We start from the raw sequence: 20,056 nt of genomic DNA, 5'->3' as shown, positions 1-20,056 counted from the left end.
ATTTCTTTCTTCCTTTTTGCCTGTAGGTGCTTTCTATATAGGGAGTTTTAGTTTTTCCCGTTTCTCTAGTGATGAAAGTTTTGGAATTAGAGCTTTCTCCGTCTTCCATTTCTATATCTTGATAGGGAAGGACTTTTCTTACCTTTCCTACTTTAAAATTTTTTATTTCGTCGATTAGATGCTCTAATTGTGTTGTATCTTTGCAAGATTTTGCTTCATCATAGTGTTCATAGAGCTTTTCTGCTCTAAGCATATTTGCTAGTCTATTTAGATCAGCTTCTAGTTCTTCTTCAGTAATGGGATCTGTTGGTTCTTCTACAACGAATTTAGTGCCGCTAGTACTTGCTTCTCTAGTGTTGTTACATATTCTGAAATTTCTATTTATCCTGATATTTTCAGGACATATATCACTTTTTTTGTGATCATCAAATTTTAGACTGATATCTCCAGTCTTTCTGCTTTCATAAATTGCTGCTTTAGCACTTTCTGGTGGTTTTTTTGGACTAGATAACTTCAATTCGATAGGAAAAGTTACTTCATTCCAATTAACCTTGTGAATTTGTTGCAAATGGTTTTTTGGCTGGTGAGAAATCCAGTAGTAAGACGTAGGATATTTGATATCCTTGTCTTAGGTTCTAATGTGGCACTCATCAGTTTATAGTATATTCTATAAACTATTGTAAGTTCTTGCATATTTTCTTTCATTGTTATGCCATCTGTCTTGACTCTCAGTCTGAGACAGTGAGTTGCGCGCATCTTTCAAGTTTGTTGAGAAATTTGGGAAGCAGCTGAAATATGCCACTTGATTGCATAAAGATGCTTCAAGTGTTCCCAACAGACTAGGTTGAAAATCTGTTAGTCTATTGTCTTGTAAGACACATAGAACTGAACAGTTTATGCTTTCTCAAGCAAGTAGTTTTATGCCTAGCCTACTCGGACTGCTCCAATATGCATAAATTGATAATTTTTTGCTTTTGCTCTAGCAACTTCTTCAGGAGTGATTATTAAGAGATCTGTTTCTCTTGTTGTGGATGGAGTTGTAAATTCCAATAATTTGAAGTGGTGGCTATTCATCAATGCAAATTTTTCTCTTTTATAGATTTGTTTGAAATCTAGTTTTAGAATTGAAGAGCTTTTCACCTCTTGTTCTGTTTCATTGTATTCGAATTCTTCAGCATTTAGGAGTTGTACTCCTTTCTTTTTGCCAAAGATACTCATCATTTTAACATCTCTTGCTACTAAGTGTTTTGATTTTTCATATTTGATACTAGTCAAACTTGTAGTAGGTTCTAGAAAAATCATATTTGCAATAGGATTCTTCTCAGGTTTTTCTATGGTTTGAACCCATTAGATTTATTGGATTTTACTAGAGGCCTTTTCTTATCCTTCAGTAAATGTTTCATAGAATCCAAAATTTCTTTATGTTCACTGATTTTTCTACTAACACTTGTTAGCTGGTCTTCTTCCTTTTTAGGAAGATCTTTGATATAATCTAGTTTGTTTTCTAATTTTTCTAATTGGAAGATTATATCTTGTATTTTTTCTAGATGATCTTGACATCTGGATAATTCTTCTATCAGATTCTGATGTTTCTCATCAAAGAGTTTTAATAGAGAGTTCAACTTCTCTATAATTAATTCAGACATTGTTCCCATTTGAGGATTCTTGTTGAGCTTTTTCAGCAAGCTTTGATACCAGTGATTTGCGGATCTAACCCATGCTCAAATAATCAAGAGGTTTTTATTCATCTTCAAGAGTATATTTCGATATCCTTTTCTATTTTATAAATTCTTTTTTTGGACTGTGAAGATAATATCCTAGTATCCTGGAGTACCTCTTCTAAGTCTTGATCTAAAATCTTTTAACTTTCTCAACTTTTCTCTTTCTTCTGCTAATTCTTTGCTAGTTTTGTTAAAATAGCAATTAAATCTAGTCTGGAAAGAATGAATGAAATTATAAATAGTGAAAATTAACTGTTTACCTTCGAATATAGAGGATGAATTTTAACTGTAATTGCTATCAAAACAAACAACTTCAAGATATGGGCCCACCTCGCTCTGTCATTAAAATTAGAATTGAAAATACTGTTCATAGTAATAGATTACGATGGTGAAATGTAAAAAGGGGTAGTAATGGTATAACATTAAGTGAATTGAAAAGTTAGGAGGAAAAGGAAAAAGTTTTGTGTGAAAGGGGATAAAAATAAGTTGGAGGGGTGTATGGAATATATTTTGATCAAGGATTCAAATTTCGGTTTCGGTACTTCAAATTTAAGGAAATTTCCGAGAAAGTTTCGTTTTTGGTGGAAATTTCGGTTAAAAATAAAGAAATCACATTAATTGCATTTATAAAATGATAATTTGAACGAAACTTTTATATAGACTAAACTAACCTATAATAAACCTATTTACAATATAAACTCTCTAAAATTATACATTTATAATAGAATTGTGATATTTAATATGGACGAGTAATTAACTAGTACTGTAGTCGATTGCTAAACTAGTGTTTTTATTTATGTGTAATTATAAATGTGCTGTATATAGATAATGTGAACGTGTTTTTATCTATTATTATTATTATTATTATTATTATTATTATTATTTATGATTGGAACCCAGTGGGAGGCTTGGCCATCACCTCTTTTTTACTAATAATTAGAAAATTACAACGGGGCTGGTGCGGGGCACGTAATACCAAAACCAAGTGAATGAAAATGAACAAGTACAACAAAAGGAATATAAAAGCTACTACGATATGATTCGATCTAGCTGGTTGAACTGCTTCTATTTAGTATCATACAATACTGCTCCCAAGTACATGAATTTTAGAAATGATTTTGGTACTTCATCACATAGATATTGTATATGTGTTGATATCTTCCCACATGCAATCTATATATCGGATGTTGTAGAATTACCCAATATGATGTTTTATTGTATGAAGCATACGACATTTGAGACGAAGCAAAAAAGGAATCATGTTGTGGTTAGAGCATTCTGTTTTGTAGTAGATAAAAGCAAAAAGGTTTTTTGTTGTATTCAACTTGATTGCAAAAGAAAAAAAAAAAATCAAAATTTCAAATTTTCTCTATGAAACTATGAACTAAAAAATTCATTGTCGGTGACATACAAATTTCACAGAAATTTCAGAGAAATTTTGGACAAAATTAAGGTGAAAATTTTATATATTTTGTGTGTGTAGATATTTAGGAAATTAAGAATTTCACAGAAATGTACGGAAAATTTCAGAAAATTTCGGGACACTCTTGACGGAAATGATATAGCATATGAATTTTGTTTCGATACTTCAAAATTACGGAAATTTCGACAGTTTCAGAGAAATTTGAAACCTTGATTTTAATAGAAAGTGAGTAAGTGCCATTTTTTTTTTTTTAACCGTAAACCACACCATATTTTCATTCCAGAGCAGAATTCTCATTTTGTTCACAGATCTCCCTTATGTAAATTTTTTCCATTTGTTCAACGTGGCCATTCCCTTACTTCCGTTCCAAAACGACCTCGTTTACCTATCTTCCCATTTGGTTGTGCTTTTCTGCAGGCTCACAACGCCTAATAGCTCACCCCATTTCTCCTTCCTTCCCAATTTGAGAGACAAACCCAGATAAAGAAAAAAAAAAACGGGAGGATGATGACATACGCAGCCTCAGCTTCAAGGCCTCTCTGCTTCAACACCCAACCGGCCATTGTGAACAGCAATGGTCTTAATAGCAATAGCGCTTCTAGTATCATCGATTGCAGCAGAACAACAAGGAGGAAGCGCGTCGGTTTGGTTAAAGCCTCGTCGCCTACAAGACCCACCTTGTCCAGAAATTGGGATTTTCAGTTCGCAGCTACTACTGCTACTACTACTACTACTACTTCCTCTCCACGCGTCCCCAGATTCGAAGAGCTCGATACCACCAACATGCTCCTCCGTCAGAGAATCATCTTCTTGGGTTCTCAGGTTTCATTTTCATTTGAATTCTTGAAATGGGTTTTGGAAAATGTTGTGAATTTTTGTGCTCTCGTGTTTGTTGGAAGCTGAATTGGATTGTTAGAAGATGGAATTATGGGTTTTGTTTCATTGAGCTTTGATGATGGGCAGGTGGATGATATGACGGCGGATTTGATAATAAGCCAGCTGCTATTTCTGGATGCTGAAGACCCCAAAAAGGATATTACATTGTTTATCAATTCGCCTGGTGGCTCGGTTACTGCTGGTATGTTTTTATGAGTCTTTTCGACGTGTTTCATACTTATTCCTCTCCTGTTTGTTGCTCTTTGAGTTTTTCTTTTTTCACTTGATATGGGAGCTTTTAGAATTTACTAATGAAGTAAATGGTTTTTGACATTAGTAGGTGTACCAATTTGTGTTTAGGATGATATGCAAGCTAAATAGTAGACTAGGAAAATGGTATTGCCATGAAACCATGCTTTCGCATCAACAAAGCACAAAGGTTAAATGCAGGATGATATATTGTTTTTGCAATATATTTACATGAGGAAATGTTAGAAAGAAGAGTGTCGTACGAAAGAAGAACTTTCCAACAATGTAAAGCAATATATGGAATGCTCGACTTATAGTTATCTATTGATCAATTTAATAAAGTTGCTGGGGTTGAGCTTCAGTAGGTATAACACTTGGGATTTTGGAAGAAACTTTGCAAAATGCCTTTGCATGATAAGTTCCAATTATGACCTTTATCATTGTATCTGAGCATGCAAAGCATGGTTGGATCAGCTAGATTTTATTAACGAGGGTCAATGTTGAAGCCCGCTTGTGTGGATTTGCCATTGTTATAGGTTCTCCAAGGTTTTAAGTAGCTTCAATGAAGATGATTTAGGGAAGTTGCATCGACAGCCTTCCTCTGTGTACTTTTGAGATGTTTAAGATTCAATAGAACAAGAATAGCTGAAATGCATTTGTATGGATGTTCACAAGCAGATTGAAGTGAAGATAGTGGTTTAAGATGGTTCATTCAGGTGCACAGAAGATCCTAGGATGCACCAGCAATAACAAGTGAGTTGATTCAAGTTGATGCTGTAATACAGGGTAAAGGTGCACTGGAAAGAACACAAGTCAGAGTAGTGAGAAAGGACATGATTGTAAGAAATGAATTAGAGAATATGTCTCAGTTTTATTAGTGGTATATGCTGGACACTCCAACCATTTCTTTTTTCTCCTGTGGTCAAACCTTAATTCAGTTGGGTTGATCATCCTTCTCCATACTTGAATAGTTGCATACTTAACCGCACAGCCATTCATGTATAAGAGCTTTGAATTTGATGGTAAAGTATCGTAAGTGCATCAAGTTCGACACCCTAAAAGGATTTAGCTCTGTCAAGTGGCAAAACGATTGAAAAGGAAATTGGTTCAATACAGTCCAGGTCTTCATTAGTTACAACCCTTCTCTTACTTGACTTTGTCCCTCTACTGCAATCTGGAATGCTAATGTACCCCATAAGGTACATGTGTTAGCTTGGTATATTGCCCATGGGAAGAGTAGTACCTGTTAAGAGCATTGTTTCAAGTAAAGGAAAAGGACATGACTTTTAGTGAGCAGAAAGGAAAAGGAGAAGTGTACTTGTTGATTTATACTTTGATGTTTGGTAAGGCCTCTAGGATAAATATAATTTCAGAATGAAGAAAGTGAGTGGCTGCATGCCTTATAGAACTTCTTTGTGCCTTAGATACTAGAACTTTCTACTAGAGAAATTGTTTCAATCTTCTTTCTATCTTAATTTCTCCCACATAGTAATGTCCGGAGTATTACTGCAATATGTATGCCTTATCCAAATACAAAAGCATTAGATCGGACATCCGAGGCTTTCTTTTGTAATGCAGCAATTAACAGAAACTTGATGATAAATCCTACGAGCTTCTCAGATTTCTCTAGCAATTAGTTACTTTAGCTTTCCAGCTCTCTTTGTAATCCAAACCATGTCATCTTCTATATACTTTCCTTTAGAGTTCAGTTGAGGAACTTTAGGACATGATCATTAATTCTGCAAACCATTTTAGTAGCAGATACTTTCAATATTGCTACTGAGGTTAAACAAGCATGAATTTCAAGTCTAGGATTTGTATCAATTTTTTTTTTTTTTTCTATTTTCTTTCTCCATTTTTGGTGAGATTATTGTATTCAATGTATTGGAACTTCTGTTAATTGGTCTTGACTCAATTAAGGAAGGTCACAGATGGCAAGAAATATATACCAGGTGTGGATAAGAAATCCACAGCCTGGAGCTAAGAAAAGTTCTAGAAAGAACTCCAGAGAGGCTAGGAAACAGATATGCACTATAAACCAGCCTCAGTTCACAACAGATTCATCATAATAGAAGAAGAGGAATAATTAATCCCTGAAAACAACAGTAGACCCAGATCGGACTCTATCCCAAAGCTCTTCCACTCCACCCCCTACAATGCTAAAAGATTGCACTCCTTCCATAAACCTCAACAAACTGCCAGCATCAGGTACCTTAGTAGGGTTTTTGATCTGGAAAAAGTAATCAACAGCTCAGAACACCCCTTTGGAATAACCCAAAAGCTTCAATGTCCATAATCAACTTCCACCACAATTGTAAGGTATAAGGGCAATAGAACAAACAATTGTGAAGTGCTGTGCATCTTTTTGGTGAACTACTGAAGTATACGCGTGTAATATAGCTTTGTTTGTGTTTGGGAAAACTCGGCTGTGCACCAGCCTTCAGCCCAGTTCTAGAGATATGACTTTCTGTTGGATCCAGTATTTTCTGTTAAAATTTCTCTGGGCCTTCTTTTGTTCTCATTACCAATTTTGGGATGTGTGTAGGAATGGGAATATATGATGCAATGAAATTGTGCAAGGCAGATGTTTCAACTGTTTGCTTGGGGCTTGCTGCTTCTATGGGTGCATTTCTCCTTGCTTCCGGTTCAAAAGGAAAGAGGTACTGCATGCCCAATGCAAGAGTGATGATCCATCAACCTCTTGGAACTGCTGGAGGCAAAGTAAGTGCTTACTTTCTGCTTATATTGTGTATTTTAATTTTCATTTGTGGGGGATTAAAACCTTATTACATGTCAATTTTATGGGGGATTTAACCTTTTCAAATGCATTTTGATTAGTATAAAATTTAAGCTTCATTCAATATTTGATGGTTTGAAGTAAATTGCTGTTATTTTTATGTACAATTTCTATTTGAGTCCTTTTAGTGCAAGTACAATTTCTTTACCTTCTCCAAGAGTCCAAGGGTATCTTGTTATTTGATGAGTTTTCTAATAAGACTGCCCAAGGGAGATATATTTGAAGCCTATGAGTAAGGTCATCTGTTGCAAGGCAAATCAGTTTGGATGTTCCTCACATACACACGATACATGCTAAGATCCCAAAGGTGCCATAACAGAAACCCCTGAAAAATCCATGGTTGACCAGCAATGAGAAAATAGAACTCCAAAAGCCCCTTCTGTATGACGACGCAGTGAAGGTTGATTTACTGATTTCGTCGTACGTTTACATATACATCACCAATTAGCGAACACTCTTCCCTTTATTACATAATAAGATTATAAGAAGCGATCATCAATGATTCCTATTAGCAGCTGTAAGAACAAAATATGCCACTCAAAGAAGGGTCTTTAGTTCCGATTTTGGAACAACAAATCCCCTGTCAATAATTGACAAACTCATTCAAACCCCGAAATCCAAGATTCTAGCCACTAGCTAATCTCCTTTTTGTAGATTCCTCCCCAGTCCATTCCATCTATATATTTGCTTTTCTCATGTGTTTGAGCAGTTATGCCAATTATGCATGATAGAGGACAAAGCAATTGTGGGTGTCAGTGTGATTATGGTGGCTTTGAAAGATACAAATTTTAAGAGATAGTTTAGGGAGAAAGAAAGTTTATAGCTACTGTAGTCAGAGAACTATGAGAAACACAAATAAAGGGAGGAAAAGAGAGACAGAACAAGGTAGTTGAGGATATTGCCAAGGTGCCACGCCTTCATCAATACTCAGGTTGCATTCATTCAAGTTTCGAAAGCAGAATGACTATTCATTGGATTGTTGTGAGGATTTGGTTTTTGAGTGGAGAGTTTTCCCCTTGCTATTGTTCAGGTGATGCCTCTATCACCTTGAGCTTCACTGTTGGGATTAATTGATGCCTGGAGCAAGAGCAATTATGAGCTCAGACTTTAAAGCTGTCCCTCATGTCTATTTAGGACACTTTACTGTAGACACTTGACACTTCTCATGACGTGTCAGACTCCACAAGTATGCTAAAATGTTGGTACATATATATATATATATATATTTTTTTTTTTTTCTTTTTACTTGTCTAAGTAGGTGGACTCATTTTTTTTTTTTAATTTTTTTATTGAACTGTTCTCATTGGTAGACTCGAAAACCAGAAATGCATGTTGAACCTGAACTTGTGTTTCCTTTCTATCTTCACTAGATGTTTCTATTAATTGGTGGCTTTCCAATTATGTATGAGAAAATGTACTTGAATCAATGCTCATCAAGTCATACAAGGCAATGCTTCATAGAAAATGATGCAGCCATTTAGATATTTTCTTTGATTATATATCAGAAGACCTTTACTGTTTTTTATTTATTTTATGGTTAATTTTTGTATTACTTTTTCTTTTCCAGCAAAAAAACTTTGTATTCAATTTCAAAATAATTAATACGTGCATTAATTGTCACTGAGGAGTTTGATCATCAGCTTTTCTTCTTTTTTTTATCCTTTCCTCCCTTGCTCCAAGAGGAACAGTTTTGAGTATGAGAGGTATAAATTTTTGTTTATATGGTTTATACATTGACTGGTGGTTTTTACATGTGAATCAGGCAACAGAAATGGGTATACGAATTAGAGAAATGGCATACCACAAGATTAAATTGAACAAAATATTGTCAAGAATCACAGGGAAGCCTTTAGACCAGGTTAGGGATCAGATCAGATTTCTGTCATTGTAATATTTAGTCTAAGAGAGTTTAAAACTCTATTTGTAATTTCTTCCGTCATTGCAGGTTGAGGAGGACACAGACCGTGATAATTTCATGAATCCCTGGGAAGCTAGGGATTATGGGTTGATTGATGAAGTTATTGATGATGGAAAGCCAGGGTTAGTTGCACCAATTGGAGATTCCACACCTCCACCCAAAACAAAAGTCTGGGATATGTGGAAAGTTGAAGGTACCAAGAAATCCAGAAAGAATTTACCCTCGGAGCAGAAAATTTCAGATAAGGGACGTGAGAATGAGAAAGGTTTGGAAGCACCTACTGCAACATAAGACCTGAGACAAGACTAGTGGCTTTCATTTGAATTTTGATCATGTTTATCTTTTATTAATGTCATAATGCTTACCTCTCAAAGTAATCTTCTTTTGTACATTCCTTATCCAAAATAGTGAAGATAGATTATTAGAGATGATTTAGGTGATTAAATTTATTTCTCATTTCTATCAGTGGGAAGGGCCATAAACTGCTGTTTCTCAGAATTTGCTTTTAGATCTTATTATCATTTACTTTACCCTTGATTGTGGAGAGGTGAGCTGGTGGAAAAGGGCTTCTTTAAAATGTGTTTTTTTGTGGAGCTAGGGTGTTGAGTAGTGTCTAGAGCATAAAGGTCAGAGGGTTTAATTTGATTTTGCTGGCTAGAGCTTCAGGAGGAAGGAGTATTGAAAAGGATGTGGAATGAGTTCCGAAACTTGGCTTTCGATCTCATGATAACCTGTGAATGAGCTAGTTAGAAAGATATGAATGGTCAGTGTTCTGGACTCTAAACAGACATGGAAATCGCTAATTCCATTATTGGTAGCCAACGTGACAGTTCTTTCTGAGTTCATCATTACCCTGCCGTATTGAAAGATGAATCTGTCAGTCTTATTTGTTGCCGGAATAATGAAATCCTCAAACACGGCAGGTTCAACGGAACTAGTGAAATGTCTTTTACATTGAAGGGAAATCGAACTCCATAGCCTAATTCTAACCTAATTTCTAATCCTCTCATCCCTCACCATCTGAGCTAATCCTAAGGAGTTATTTCAGTTTTTTTTTTCTTCTTCTTCTTTTTCTTCTCTTCGATAGACCCCCATATGTGATTTTTATGGCCATCTACGTAATCATACTCAATCACCTTTTTCTTTCAAAAAATTTTCATTTTTAACTGAAATTGCACACTGACAATAATCATATAGCCAATAAGGGATAACAACCAATAAAAAACATAAATATTTTTATACAAAGCCTTCGAAAGAGGAGAGACTGACTAATTGAAAGAGCCACGTTAACCAAAGTAGTCAGTAATAACTAGGACAAGTGACCACAATAGAGAACTATTGGCTTGACCATCCCGAGATCTCTCGATCACAACAACACAGACTAGTAATGAAATACATGGCTTTAAGTTGGCAAAAAACTAGGTTCTATTGACAAAGGACCAACTACCCAAATTCAAGCACCCATAATAAATATGACAACCCTTACTTGAAAGTACATGAACTTATTTGAGATATGCACTAAACTGTGGTTGACTAAAAACCTCAACCAACGATAACTATAAATTGAAAAGAAGCCACCATCTTATTACTAGATTCGAACACCTAGCAGATAACGATCTGCAACTTCAACCACCCATCCCACGCCTATTTTCACATGTCCACAAATTTCTTGAATTTCTCTGTACAGATCGCAAACTGCACTTTGTAGATCCATTGATCTCAACAGCTCCTTCGTCGATATTCCACTCTCCATTTGAAAATTACTTTCAACAACAACTGTGTTAAACTGGTGCCATGCACATCTCAAAAGGGTTGTCCATTCGACGAAGCAAAGAGGCATTGCTAAACAAGAAAAATAGGCTATTTTTATTTCTTTTCTCTCTAGTGGCTAGAGTTTCAACAACTTCAAGTTCATGTTGTGCTAAAAAAACTTTAAAGTTTCTATAGTTATTATAAAGTATTTAACATGCTAACCGCTAAATGTCTCGACCTAGCAGAGCTCTGCTAGGGTTGGGAGAGCGCCGCCCTCGGGTTTGGCCTCTCTGCACCTCTCTCCGTCCTGTATGGAGTGCATCTACGGCGTCTTCTTTGGGGGCTCCTAAATCAAGACCGGCTACCACCGTGTCTTCTCTGTCGCAGATTTCCTCTGTGCCATTATTGCTGGTAGGCGTGATGGCTTGTGTTCTACCGGATCTTCTACCTTTTTATGGAGGTGGCTCGATTAGGCCAAGGCGGGCGAGGCTCAAAGATCAAGGTGAGTTGCTAGAGGGGGAGGCAGTTTCGATTCGATCATGGCGGCAGGGATCGGACTGTAAGATCAGGTCGGGTCAACCTCTTTTTGGGTCTTCTCTCCACATATGGCAGCACCCCCATCGAGGACGTTTTCTAGCTACTCGACGGCCCTTGGTTGTCTGCCGGCAAATGGATCATCTGTTTGGGTGGTCTGACTTCTGCAACGTCGACGCTGGTTTGGATGGACGGATCGGTTCACACCCTCGTTGCCCACAGGTTGAAGGCACGGTGGATGACGGCGTCCTTTCTTTACGTGGGTCATCTGGTGGTACGGAGCTCAGAAGATCTCTGGTTCCATGGTGCAGGGAGAACGGAGGCGTGGTGGCAGTTTGGTGCGGCGGCAGGATCACAAGCAGTTCGGCTTTGGCTGGCAGGGATAACCCTAAGTGGGCTAGGGCTTTGGTCTATTTTGCTGACTTGGACTTGGGCCCTATTGGTTTGCCTAAGGTGGTAACTTGTGGGCTTATTCTGTTTGCTCGGAGAGGAGCTGATGTTAGGGTGCCCATGAGCTTGGGTGCCCTAATCAGTTTCAAATGGGCTTGGGCTTTTGTCAAGGTTGCTTTGGCAGACTTGACTTGGGGCTCGGGTCGGATTTGGATCCGTATTTGGGATCCTGGTCGCTTACAAATCCGGATCTTGGATCCGAGACAGCTGCTCATACTGATATGGTATTGGTTCTGGTTCTTAGGAGTTCGTTGGCTAATTCTCGAGTTTCTGACACCCTCGGTTACTTTCGAACTCCTGGTGGGCGAATCACCTCTCCTAGGTGATCATATCACCGGTTACGGTTACTGTTACGGTTACTATTACATTTACACTGCTTTTGTGACATGTGCAGTGCAGCGATGTCGTTCGACATCAAGTCACATCCTGGTTACCTTTCATTCTAGATGCGTCTGTGCATCTTATTATCCTTTATTGTTTCTTCCTTATTATAGATGCGTTTGTGCATCTCGTTTTGCTTTATTGCTTTATTTCGATGCTTTTGCATCGCTCTATGTAACCCTCTGTTATCACTTAATATAGTCTGTCGTCTTTCCTTCAAAAAAAAAAAGTTATTATAAAGTATTTTTACGATAGCAGTTCATTACTTGGTTATTGTTGACACTTCAGTACTATTTTCATTTTAAATATGTGTTTATGGCATCTTATTCTTACCGGCATATGGCAATCATATAACTGTGATAATAACACCATACAAGCATGCTTTCAAAAATGGAAAAAAGAAAAAGGTTGCTCTTGTATGTTGTGAATCAAATATAGGGTAAAATCCACAAATAGTACCCAAACAATCACGAAATGCAATTTTTGGTACCCACAATTTTTTAGAGAATCTCGTGGTAGCCCAACTATTCCTCCGTCACCCCATTTGGTACTTCTGTCCAATTCCACGTTAAATTAGTTGATATGGCACACATTTGCAGGAATAAAATAGTCAACACAGTTAGCCTAGTCATCTCATTCATCCATGTCACTATCTCCAACCTACAGTATCCATTCCCCCCAAAATAACCCAAATTTCCCTCCAAAACCTTCACATTTTCCCTCCTCTTGAACCCAGGCTTAATTAAGCTTAAATACATGAATGATTAATAATATGTTTTCTTCTAACGTTGATTCATTGTGTCATGCTTACAAGTATTTTTGAATATGATATATGAATTAATGCAGTAAATCTTAAACTTGTCAACTTCATTGAAACATAAAAATATTATTACAATAATTGAACTCCAAATAATCTTTATAATATAGAATAACTAAAACAAACAAAAGGTCACACATTGACCATAGTCTAGGAACAAAAGGCCACAATGACCATGATAACATCAATAAAAGGTCACAGATTGACCATGATATCGTTAACAAAATTAGGAAATAAATAATAGAGTTTTTGTCCATTTACCCCATTTCTAGAGATTTTTTTCCCACTTACCCCATTAAGTTTGTTTAATTCCCGCTTACCCAAAACATTCTAAGGAAGTCTTCCCTAATACTCAATAAATTTTTTTTTTAATACCATTTTACCCTCACCCATGTGTTACTTAGAGAGAGAGAGAGAGAAAATGGAAGAGAGAGAAACCATAGGAGACTTCGCTAGAGCCTCGTCACCGGTCATTGGTCGCCGGATTCTGGTCAACTTTCGCCGGAATCAGGTCACTGGTCACCGGATTCAGGCCAACTTTAGCCGGAATCCAGTCACCGGCTGCCACCTACCAAACTTTTCTGAAAACCTCGCCGGTGGTCCCCAAAGAGGTCGCCGGAGATTTCATAGGTTGTCGGAAAGGTTTATTACCCCCAATAGACGTCTATTTCCCCCCAATAGATCTCTATTGCCCTCCAATAGAGGGGCAATAAACCTCTATTACCCCCCAATAGACATCTATTGGGCCGGAAGTCACCAATAGGCAATGGAGGTTTATGAAACCTCGCCGGAAGTCACCAAAGAGGTTGTCGGAGATCTCATATATGGCCGGAGAGGTTTATTGCCCCCTAAATAAACCTGTATTGCCCCCCAATAGACGTCTATTACCCCCAATAGAACTTTCGATCGCCGGAATGGGAAGTAATCTCAGTAAAATTAGACAAATAAAACTTTGATTAAGGAAAACCAAGGTTCGAAAAATCGCTAGGCGCTAGTCGGGCGGTGACTGGGGGACTAGAACCCAGATGCCTAGGCGGATTTGTATTTTTTAATTTTTATTCAATTTTAAGTAAACCCTAATTTGTGTTTGGCCCAAACTCTAGGTTACTTGACCTAGTGGTAATAGGGTTTAATTAGAAGAATCTAGAGATTATCTTTCGTTGTATGATTCAGACTCTATGCATTGTAATCCTCTATATAAAGAGGCCCCTGTTATCAATGAAAATACACAGCGAATTTCTCTCAATTTCAGTTTCTCTACAACACGTTATCAGCACGAAGCCCTAACCTTGAAAACCCTAATTTCGTAACCTTCAAAATCCTGCAACCACCGCCCCACATATCGAAGCCCTAATCCCAAGGAGTCCGGAACCGGCCGGAAAACCCCTGAACCGGCCATCGGAAAAATCGGACCGGCCCCTGCCTTGTGCCTGCCCCCTGCGCACCTGCCGAGTCACTGCCGAGCCCTGCGCACCCCTGTGCCTGCACCTGCTGACAGCCCTGCACACCTCCTGCTGATAGGAGCATTTTAATGCGATGTTTTAATAGTTATTTCCCCATATTTTGCTTAGTTATTTCCCCATATTTTGCTTAGTTATTTCCTTTACTTAATCATTTTTAATTTAGTTTCTATTTTCTAGGTACATCGAATAAATGGAGAAGAAATGAGCTTAAAGGCAGAATGGATGCAGAAATGAGCTGAAATGAAGAAATAGAGTTTTCCTGGTCCGACTAGGAATCCCAGTCAACGCAGGAATCCTGATGAGGCTAGGAAACCTGAAGGCATTAGGAGACTACATGGCTTGAAGATATTATGGGAGATTAAATCTGATTTTTGCATGGGAAATGATGGAGATAATGTGGAAATCAAGGAGATTACGTTGAGAAAATCAAGGGAGAGTTTCAAGGGATTGTGCAACAAGAAAAGGCTCAAAACAAGTCCAGATTCGTTCCTTAATTCCCTCAAGATATGTTGGCTGAAATTAGAGAATAAAATCTGCAATTTTGTGAAGACTTGAACTCTATTTAAGTTAATTAGTCTAGTTTACTCTACGTCTAAACTATTTATAGCTATATACTTATTTGTTTTGGCAAAAGAAGGGCCAAATATAGAGGTCTAGCTTTGTGTATGGGGTCATGAATGATGAATTACTTGATCCCTGCTGATTTTGTTTTTATAACTCAAAAACCAACTAGCTTTTGTTAACAAAATGCTAGAGTAGAACACAAGTGTTTCTTACAAACAAAAGCAAACATTTACCTGTTTACATTCTTTGTCAAAAAGAAAAAAGAAAAGAAAAAAAATAGTACAGATTATGCATGTTTTCAAGAAGATTACATAGATAGCTACAAGTACTATTTTTACATTAATACATGTTTCCAAATGTCACATTACATCAATTTCTTATTTATGTTTTGTACTTATAGTTTCCTTGATTTGCTGCCATTACTTCTTGCAAATGTACCAAAATTTCCAGCAAATGCTTAGCTTATTATGCTCCTTCTTCTTGATTTTTTTCTTTAGCTGGAAGTGCTTTTAAAACCTGCAATGCATGCACAGAATAAAACATATTAGAAGAAGAAGAAAAAAATAATCTGGAATGTTATTTGTCTTATTTAACTGCTGAATCACCTAGTAGCTTATTGGAAACACATGTGTACACACTTCTAACCACAATTAAGAACCTGCAGACATAAAATTAAGTGTGTGCAACAAGTGGCTGCTCTTAGAGCAGCTTAAAACTTGGGCAACAAGCTCAAAGCAGGAGCTGGCAGTTTGGGATAACCTTCAGATGTTTTTTCTAAGCAGGAGCTGGCAATAAGCTGCTCCCAATGGTTATCTAACTGACTGAGCTAAACAGGAGGTGGCTAGTCTACATATAGGTTCTCATGATTACATCTTCTAGTATAAAAAGGCCTTTACCTGCAGTAAGAAACACAAGTTAGAAAACATAGCAGAAAATAATTTAGAGACTCTAGAGTCAGCAAAGTCCAGAAAACAAGCTTTGAGAGGTCTGGAAACAAAGCCTCAGCTTTACTAAACCAGGTTTAAGGTAGGGGAAGTTTTGGGGAACCTCAAGTTTGATTATATCAGTCTATTGATATGATTTTGAGTGACATTTGCTACTGATCAGATTGTTTATATTGTGTAAAATATATGTTTAGTTCATTATCATGTTGTTTTATCTGATCCTAGCTTGAAGAGAGAGTGAAAATGGTTGTGTAGTTGAGTCTAATACTCGTAAGGGACCAGCAATGTCAGCCAATGGTATATACACTTGGGGAGAGAAGCCCCTTCAATATATATTGATAAAACGATCTAATGTTTGGCAAGAAGACACTGGTGACCGAGATTAGTACAAGATTACTAACAACTGGAGTATAAGGAGTTATTTTCTGTCTTGCATCATCATTAATTATATGTATGAGGTTTGCTCTACTGAGCTTTAAGCTCACCCCTTTTATGATATTGTGCAGATCATGCTCTTGAGGGTTAGAATTTAATTTCTGGAAATCTGGGAGTAGGAGAAGGAGAAATAAATTTTTAGTTTACTGTTTTGGTTTATCTTTGTACAATAAAGCTTGTTTCCTAAGCTTGCTTTTGTTTCTCTTGTAAGTACTTACTTATGTAATAAAGAGTTAAACCAAGTCACCTATGATTCTCATTTCTTCAATATAGTTTTTATTTGCCAAAGTGTTTCTTATCTTTGACAATTAAAAGCTATTCACACCCTTACTCGGAACTAAAAAAAAAAAAAATATTTGCAGATTCCGGGTTAGGGTGTGACAAATTTTAATGTGGAAATCAAGAGAAAATCAAGGGGAGGATGTTAAGGATAAAGCCATGGAGAGATTTAAGGGAGAAAAGGTCCAAAACAAGTCCCGATTCATTCCTATTTTCACTCAAGATTATTTTGGCCGAAAATTAAGAGAAAAATCAGATAAAATCTTGGGAAAATCAGCAATAATATATTTGGAAAGATTAGGGATTGATTTTGGAGCTTCCTGATTGGTTGAATGACATGGCAGAGATGACGTGGCATTAATTCATTGGTTGGAGCTGTGTGGTGCAACCAGAAAATTCCTTGGAAATTAAATTCATGAAGCCTTCCCTTCCCCTATATAAACCCCCCTATGCTAGATGTTTTAAAACAACACAACACACCTCTCCCCCCCCACAATTCTACACACTAAAAATTCTCTCCATTTTCTAGTCTTCAGAAGCTCTGCGTCTCAACCAAGGACGGGAAGAAGTCATGCAATACATCAAGATCCTAGCCACCATCCATCCTTGTGTCGTCCCTAAAAGATTGCTTGCTTTCAAGGATCTTCAAGTTCTTCGTCTCAAGGCTTTGTCATCCATCTTTCACGGTGTATTTCATACTTGCTTTTCTTTTCCTTTGTTTGATTCGTAGAGTTATGAATTCTAGTTAACATGACGTTAAGGGCAAAGTTTAAAGCCCGTTTATATGTTTTGAAATAAATTGGTGATTTCTTTATGTTGATTTATATGTTGCTTATGTGAGATTGCTTGATTGATTTTGGATTACAGAAAACTTTTATATGTATGTGTTCTTTGGTGGCCAACTTAGGATATATGCATGTAATTGGAGCTAGATTTAAGTAGTAAAGGCTTTGGACAAAAGTCGAAATCAATTAAGGAGGATTGCAAATAGGTGAACTTATTCATAACTAGGTTGTGCACTTTGGTTGACATCCTTTCTTTGTTCTTCATGCATTGAATGTGTTCTTGAGTAGCTAGCTTTCTAGACTATGATTGCATGTTCAATAGGTTTAATTGAGGTGCTTTCACTTAGATTAAATATTGAAGGAAAGTAAAATATGGGAAATCGTTTGCTTTCTAACGTTTCACATGGTCAACTTATTTCTCATGACATAGAAAATCAACTATAGGAATTGTAATTGGATTTCATTCATATGGATATGGTTTTGATCTTTGTTCCTTGCGTTCCACCCTTGTATATATGTTTTTACGTTTTCTTTATTTAATTTATTTAATTTTATAATTTTATAATTCTAAATCCCCCATTTTCAATTACTTGTTTCTTTTGTATATAATTTTGTAAATATAATACTTTGTAAATTACTTTTTACTTTTACTAATTAATTAATTGTTTTTGCAATTACAGGTGTACCCTCAATCCCCGGTTAGAACGATCCCTACTTATTCTATACTAACAACTACATGCAGGGTTAAATTGCGCGCTTACTTTTAGCGTATCACCTGCCGAGATCTGCCGAGTGCTGCCGACATCTGCCGAGAAGCCCCGCACGCACCTGCCGAGCCCTGCGCACCCGTGTGCCTGCCCCTTCCGAGACCTGCCGACAGCCCTGCACAGGCACCTGCCGAGACCTGCCGACAGCCTCCGCATAGCTCCTGCACAGCTCCTGCAAGCCCCCTGCAGCAGCCCCGCACAAGCCCTGCACCACCCTGCCTAGCTCCGGCCACCACCTCCTGCCATCAACTTCCGGCCACTTTTCCGGCGACCTTCGGCAATCCTTTTCCGGCCACCTCCGTCATCTTTTCCGGTCAAGAATTCCGGCATCTTTTCAAGGTAAACTTTTCTAAAAGTTCCCGTTTTTGAAGTTTTTCAATTTCTTCTTCTTTTCTCGGGAACTTCCAACATCCCTTCTTCTACCCCCCTTTCTTCTTCATAGGGGAGACCAATAGCCGAACTGTGGGGGTTCGTGCTCACTCCAAGCTTGGAGCTTGTAGAGTCCTCCAAACTTAGAGTTTGTTGAGAAAACGATCGACCACATACATCGTCGTTTCGATCTAATCCAAAACCCCTCTTGGAATCGGATTTTCTTGGAAGCGACTACGCTCAGAAAGTCCCTAATTTCTTGGAAGCGACTACGCTCAGAAATTTTATAGTTTTTCGTGGTAGCCTTTTTCGCTCCGAAACTAACCCTATTTTCTTGTTGTTTTTCAGGATGAGTAACCTGAACAAGTTGAGATTCGCTCCACTAGAGACAACAGGCGCAGGATACCACAAGTGGGTCCGTGATGTGCGCCAGCATCTTAAGGCTGATGGAATTCTGAGTACGATCCAAGAGCCAAGTCAGGACGTGTGTACTCCTCAACAAGCTGCTGCTTTTGAAGCAAATAGAGCTACGAGAGAGGCGAATGAAGCTAAAGCCATCATTCTCATGACAAGGCACATGAATGACGCGCTCCAAAATGAGTACCTCAATGAGGAAGACCCAAGAAGACTATGGGTAGAACTCGAGCAGCGTTTTGGCAACGTCCGTGATTCCCTGCTTCCAGACTTAGAAGTGAGATGACATAGCCTCCGCTTCTGTGATTTCAATTCTGTACTTGACTACAATTCAGAAGCTCTTCGTATCAAGTCTATGATGGAATTCTGTGGACAGAACATCACTGATACGATGTTGATCGAGAAGACTCTCTCCACCTTCCCCGTCTCTGCATTGATGATGGCTAAAAGCTATCGGATTGATGTCAATGCTAGACGCATCACAAGATTTCATGAGCTAATTGGTGCCTTGAACGTAGCTGAAACGCACGACAACATACTTGTGAAGAACTATAACTCTAGACCCGTGGGAACGAAGTCAAATCCGGAGTCTAATTATAGTCGCACCTCCAAGGGAGGACGCAAGGAGCGAAACCCTAAGAGTAGGGATAATTCTGGACGTTCTGGTCCATATTCTCGCCCTAAAGAGGAAGGAAACCGCCAAGATAGGCGTGCACGGAACCGTGGAGGTAAACGTGTGAAGAGATAGAGAGGCCAAGCCTCCGGTTATGGTGGTAACGCCACCAAAGGGAATAACCGTCTACAAAACGCTCCCAGAGCGCCTCGATCAAGGGAACCTGACCATAATGATGCTTGTCTCAGATGTGGATCCAGTGGACATTGGGCAAAGAAGTGTACTGCATCCCAGAACGTTGCAAACTCATACAAGATGTATCGTGAAGCAAGGGAGGCAAATTACATGGAACAAGAAGATCAAGATGGAGATCTCGATCTAAGGGTAGAAGACTACAAGGATCAAGACCCAGAAACTGGCGATTTTGATTAAGTCTTTTTATTTTCCAAGAGATGTAGGCAATTGCCATATTATTTTTTGTAGTAGATGCCAATGCTATTAGTCT

General features: G+C 37.9%; 1 protein-coding gene and 1 long non-coding RNA gene across 2 annotated transcripts; one reads left to right on the top strand and one right to left on the bottom strand.

Annotated features, from left to right (window-relative positions):
* Positions 1-3,551: 3,551 nt before the first annotated feature.
* Positions 3,552-9,449, top strand: LOC133717584 (ATP-dependent Clp protease proteolytic subunit 3, chloroplastic). The gene is made up of 5 exons (XM_062144304.1): positions 3,552-3,966; positions 4,108-4,222; positions 6,815-6,990; positions 8,829-8,924; positions 9,012-9,449. The coding sequence occupies exons 1-5, from the start codon at positions 3,649-3,651 to the stop codon at positions 9,273-9,275; spliced, it is 969 nt and encodes a 322-aa protein (XP_062000288.1). The 5' UTR covers positions 3,552-3,648; the 3' UTR covers positions 9,276-9,449.
* A 5,610-nt stretch (positions 9,450-15,059) lies between these two features.
* On the bottom strand, positions 15,060-15,692 carry LOC133718619 (uncharacterized). The gene is made up of 2 exons (XR_009850418.1): positions 15,551-15,692; positions 15,060-15,461 (listed from the first exon to the last, which is right to left on the bottom strand). It is a non-coding gene; the product is annotated as an uncharacterized LOC133718619 (long non-coding RNA).
* Between the last annotated feature and the right edge of the window lie 4,364 nt (positions 15,693-20,056).

The sequence above is a fragment of the Rosa rugosa genome, chromosome 6 (genome assembly GCF_958449725.1).
Source record: "Rosa rugosa chromosome 6, drRosRugo1.1, whole genome shotgun sequence".
Lineage (NCBI taxonomy): Eukaryota > Viridiplantae > Streptophyta > Magnoliopsida > Rosales > Rosaceae > Rosa > Rosa rugosa.
This window is presented reverse-complemented; position numbering and strand designations above follow the sequence as displayed.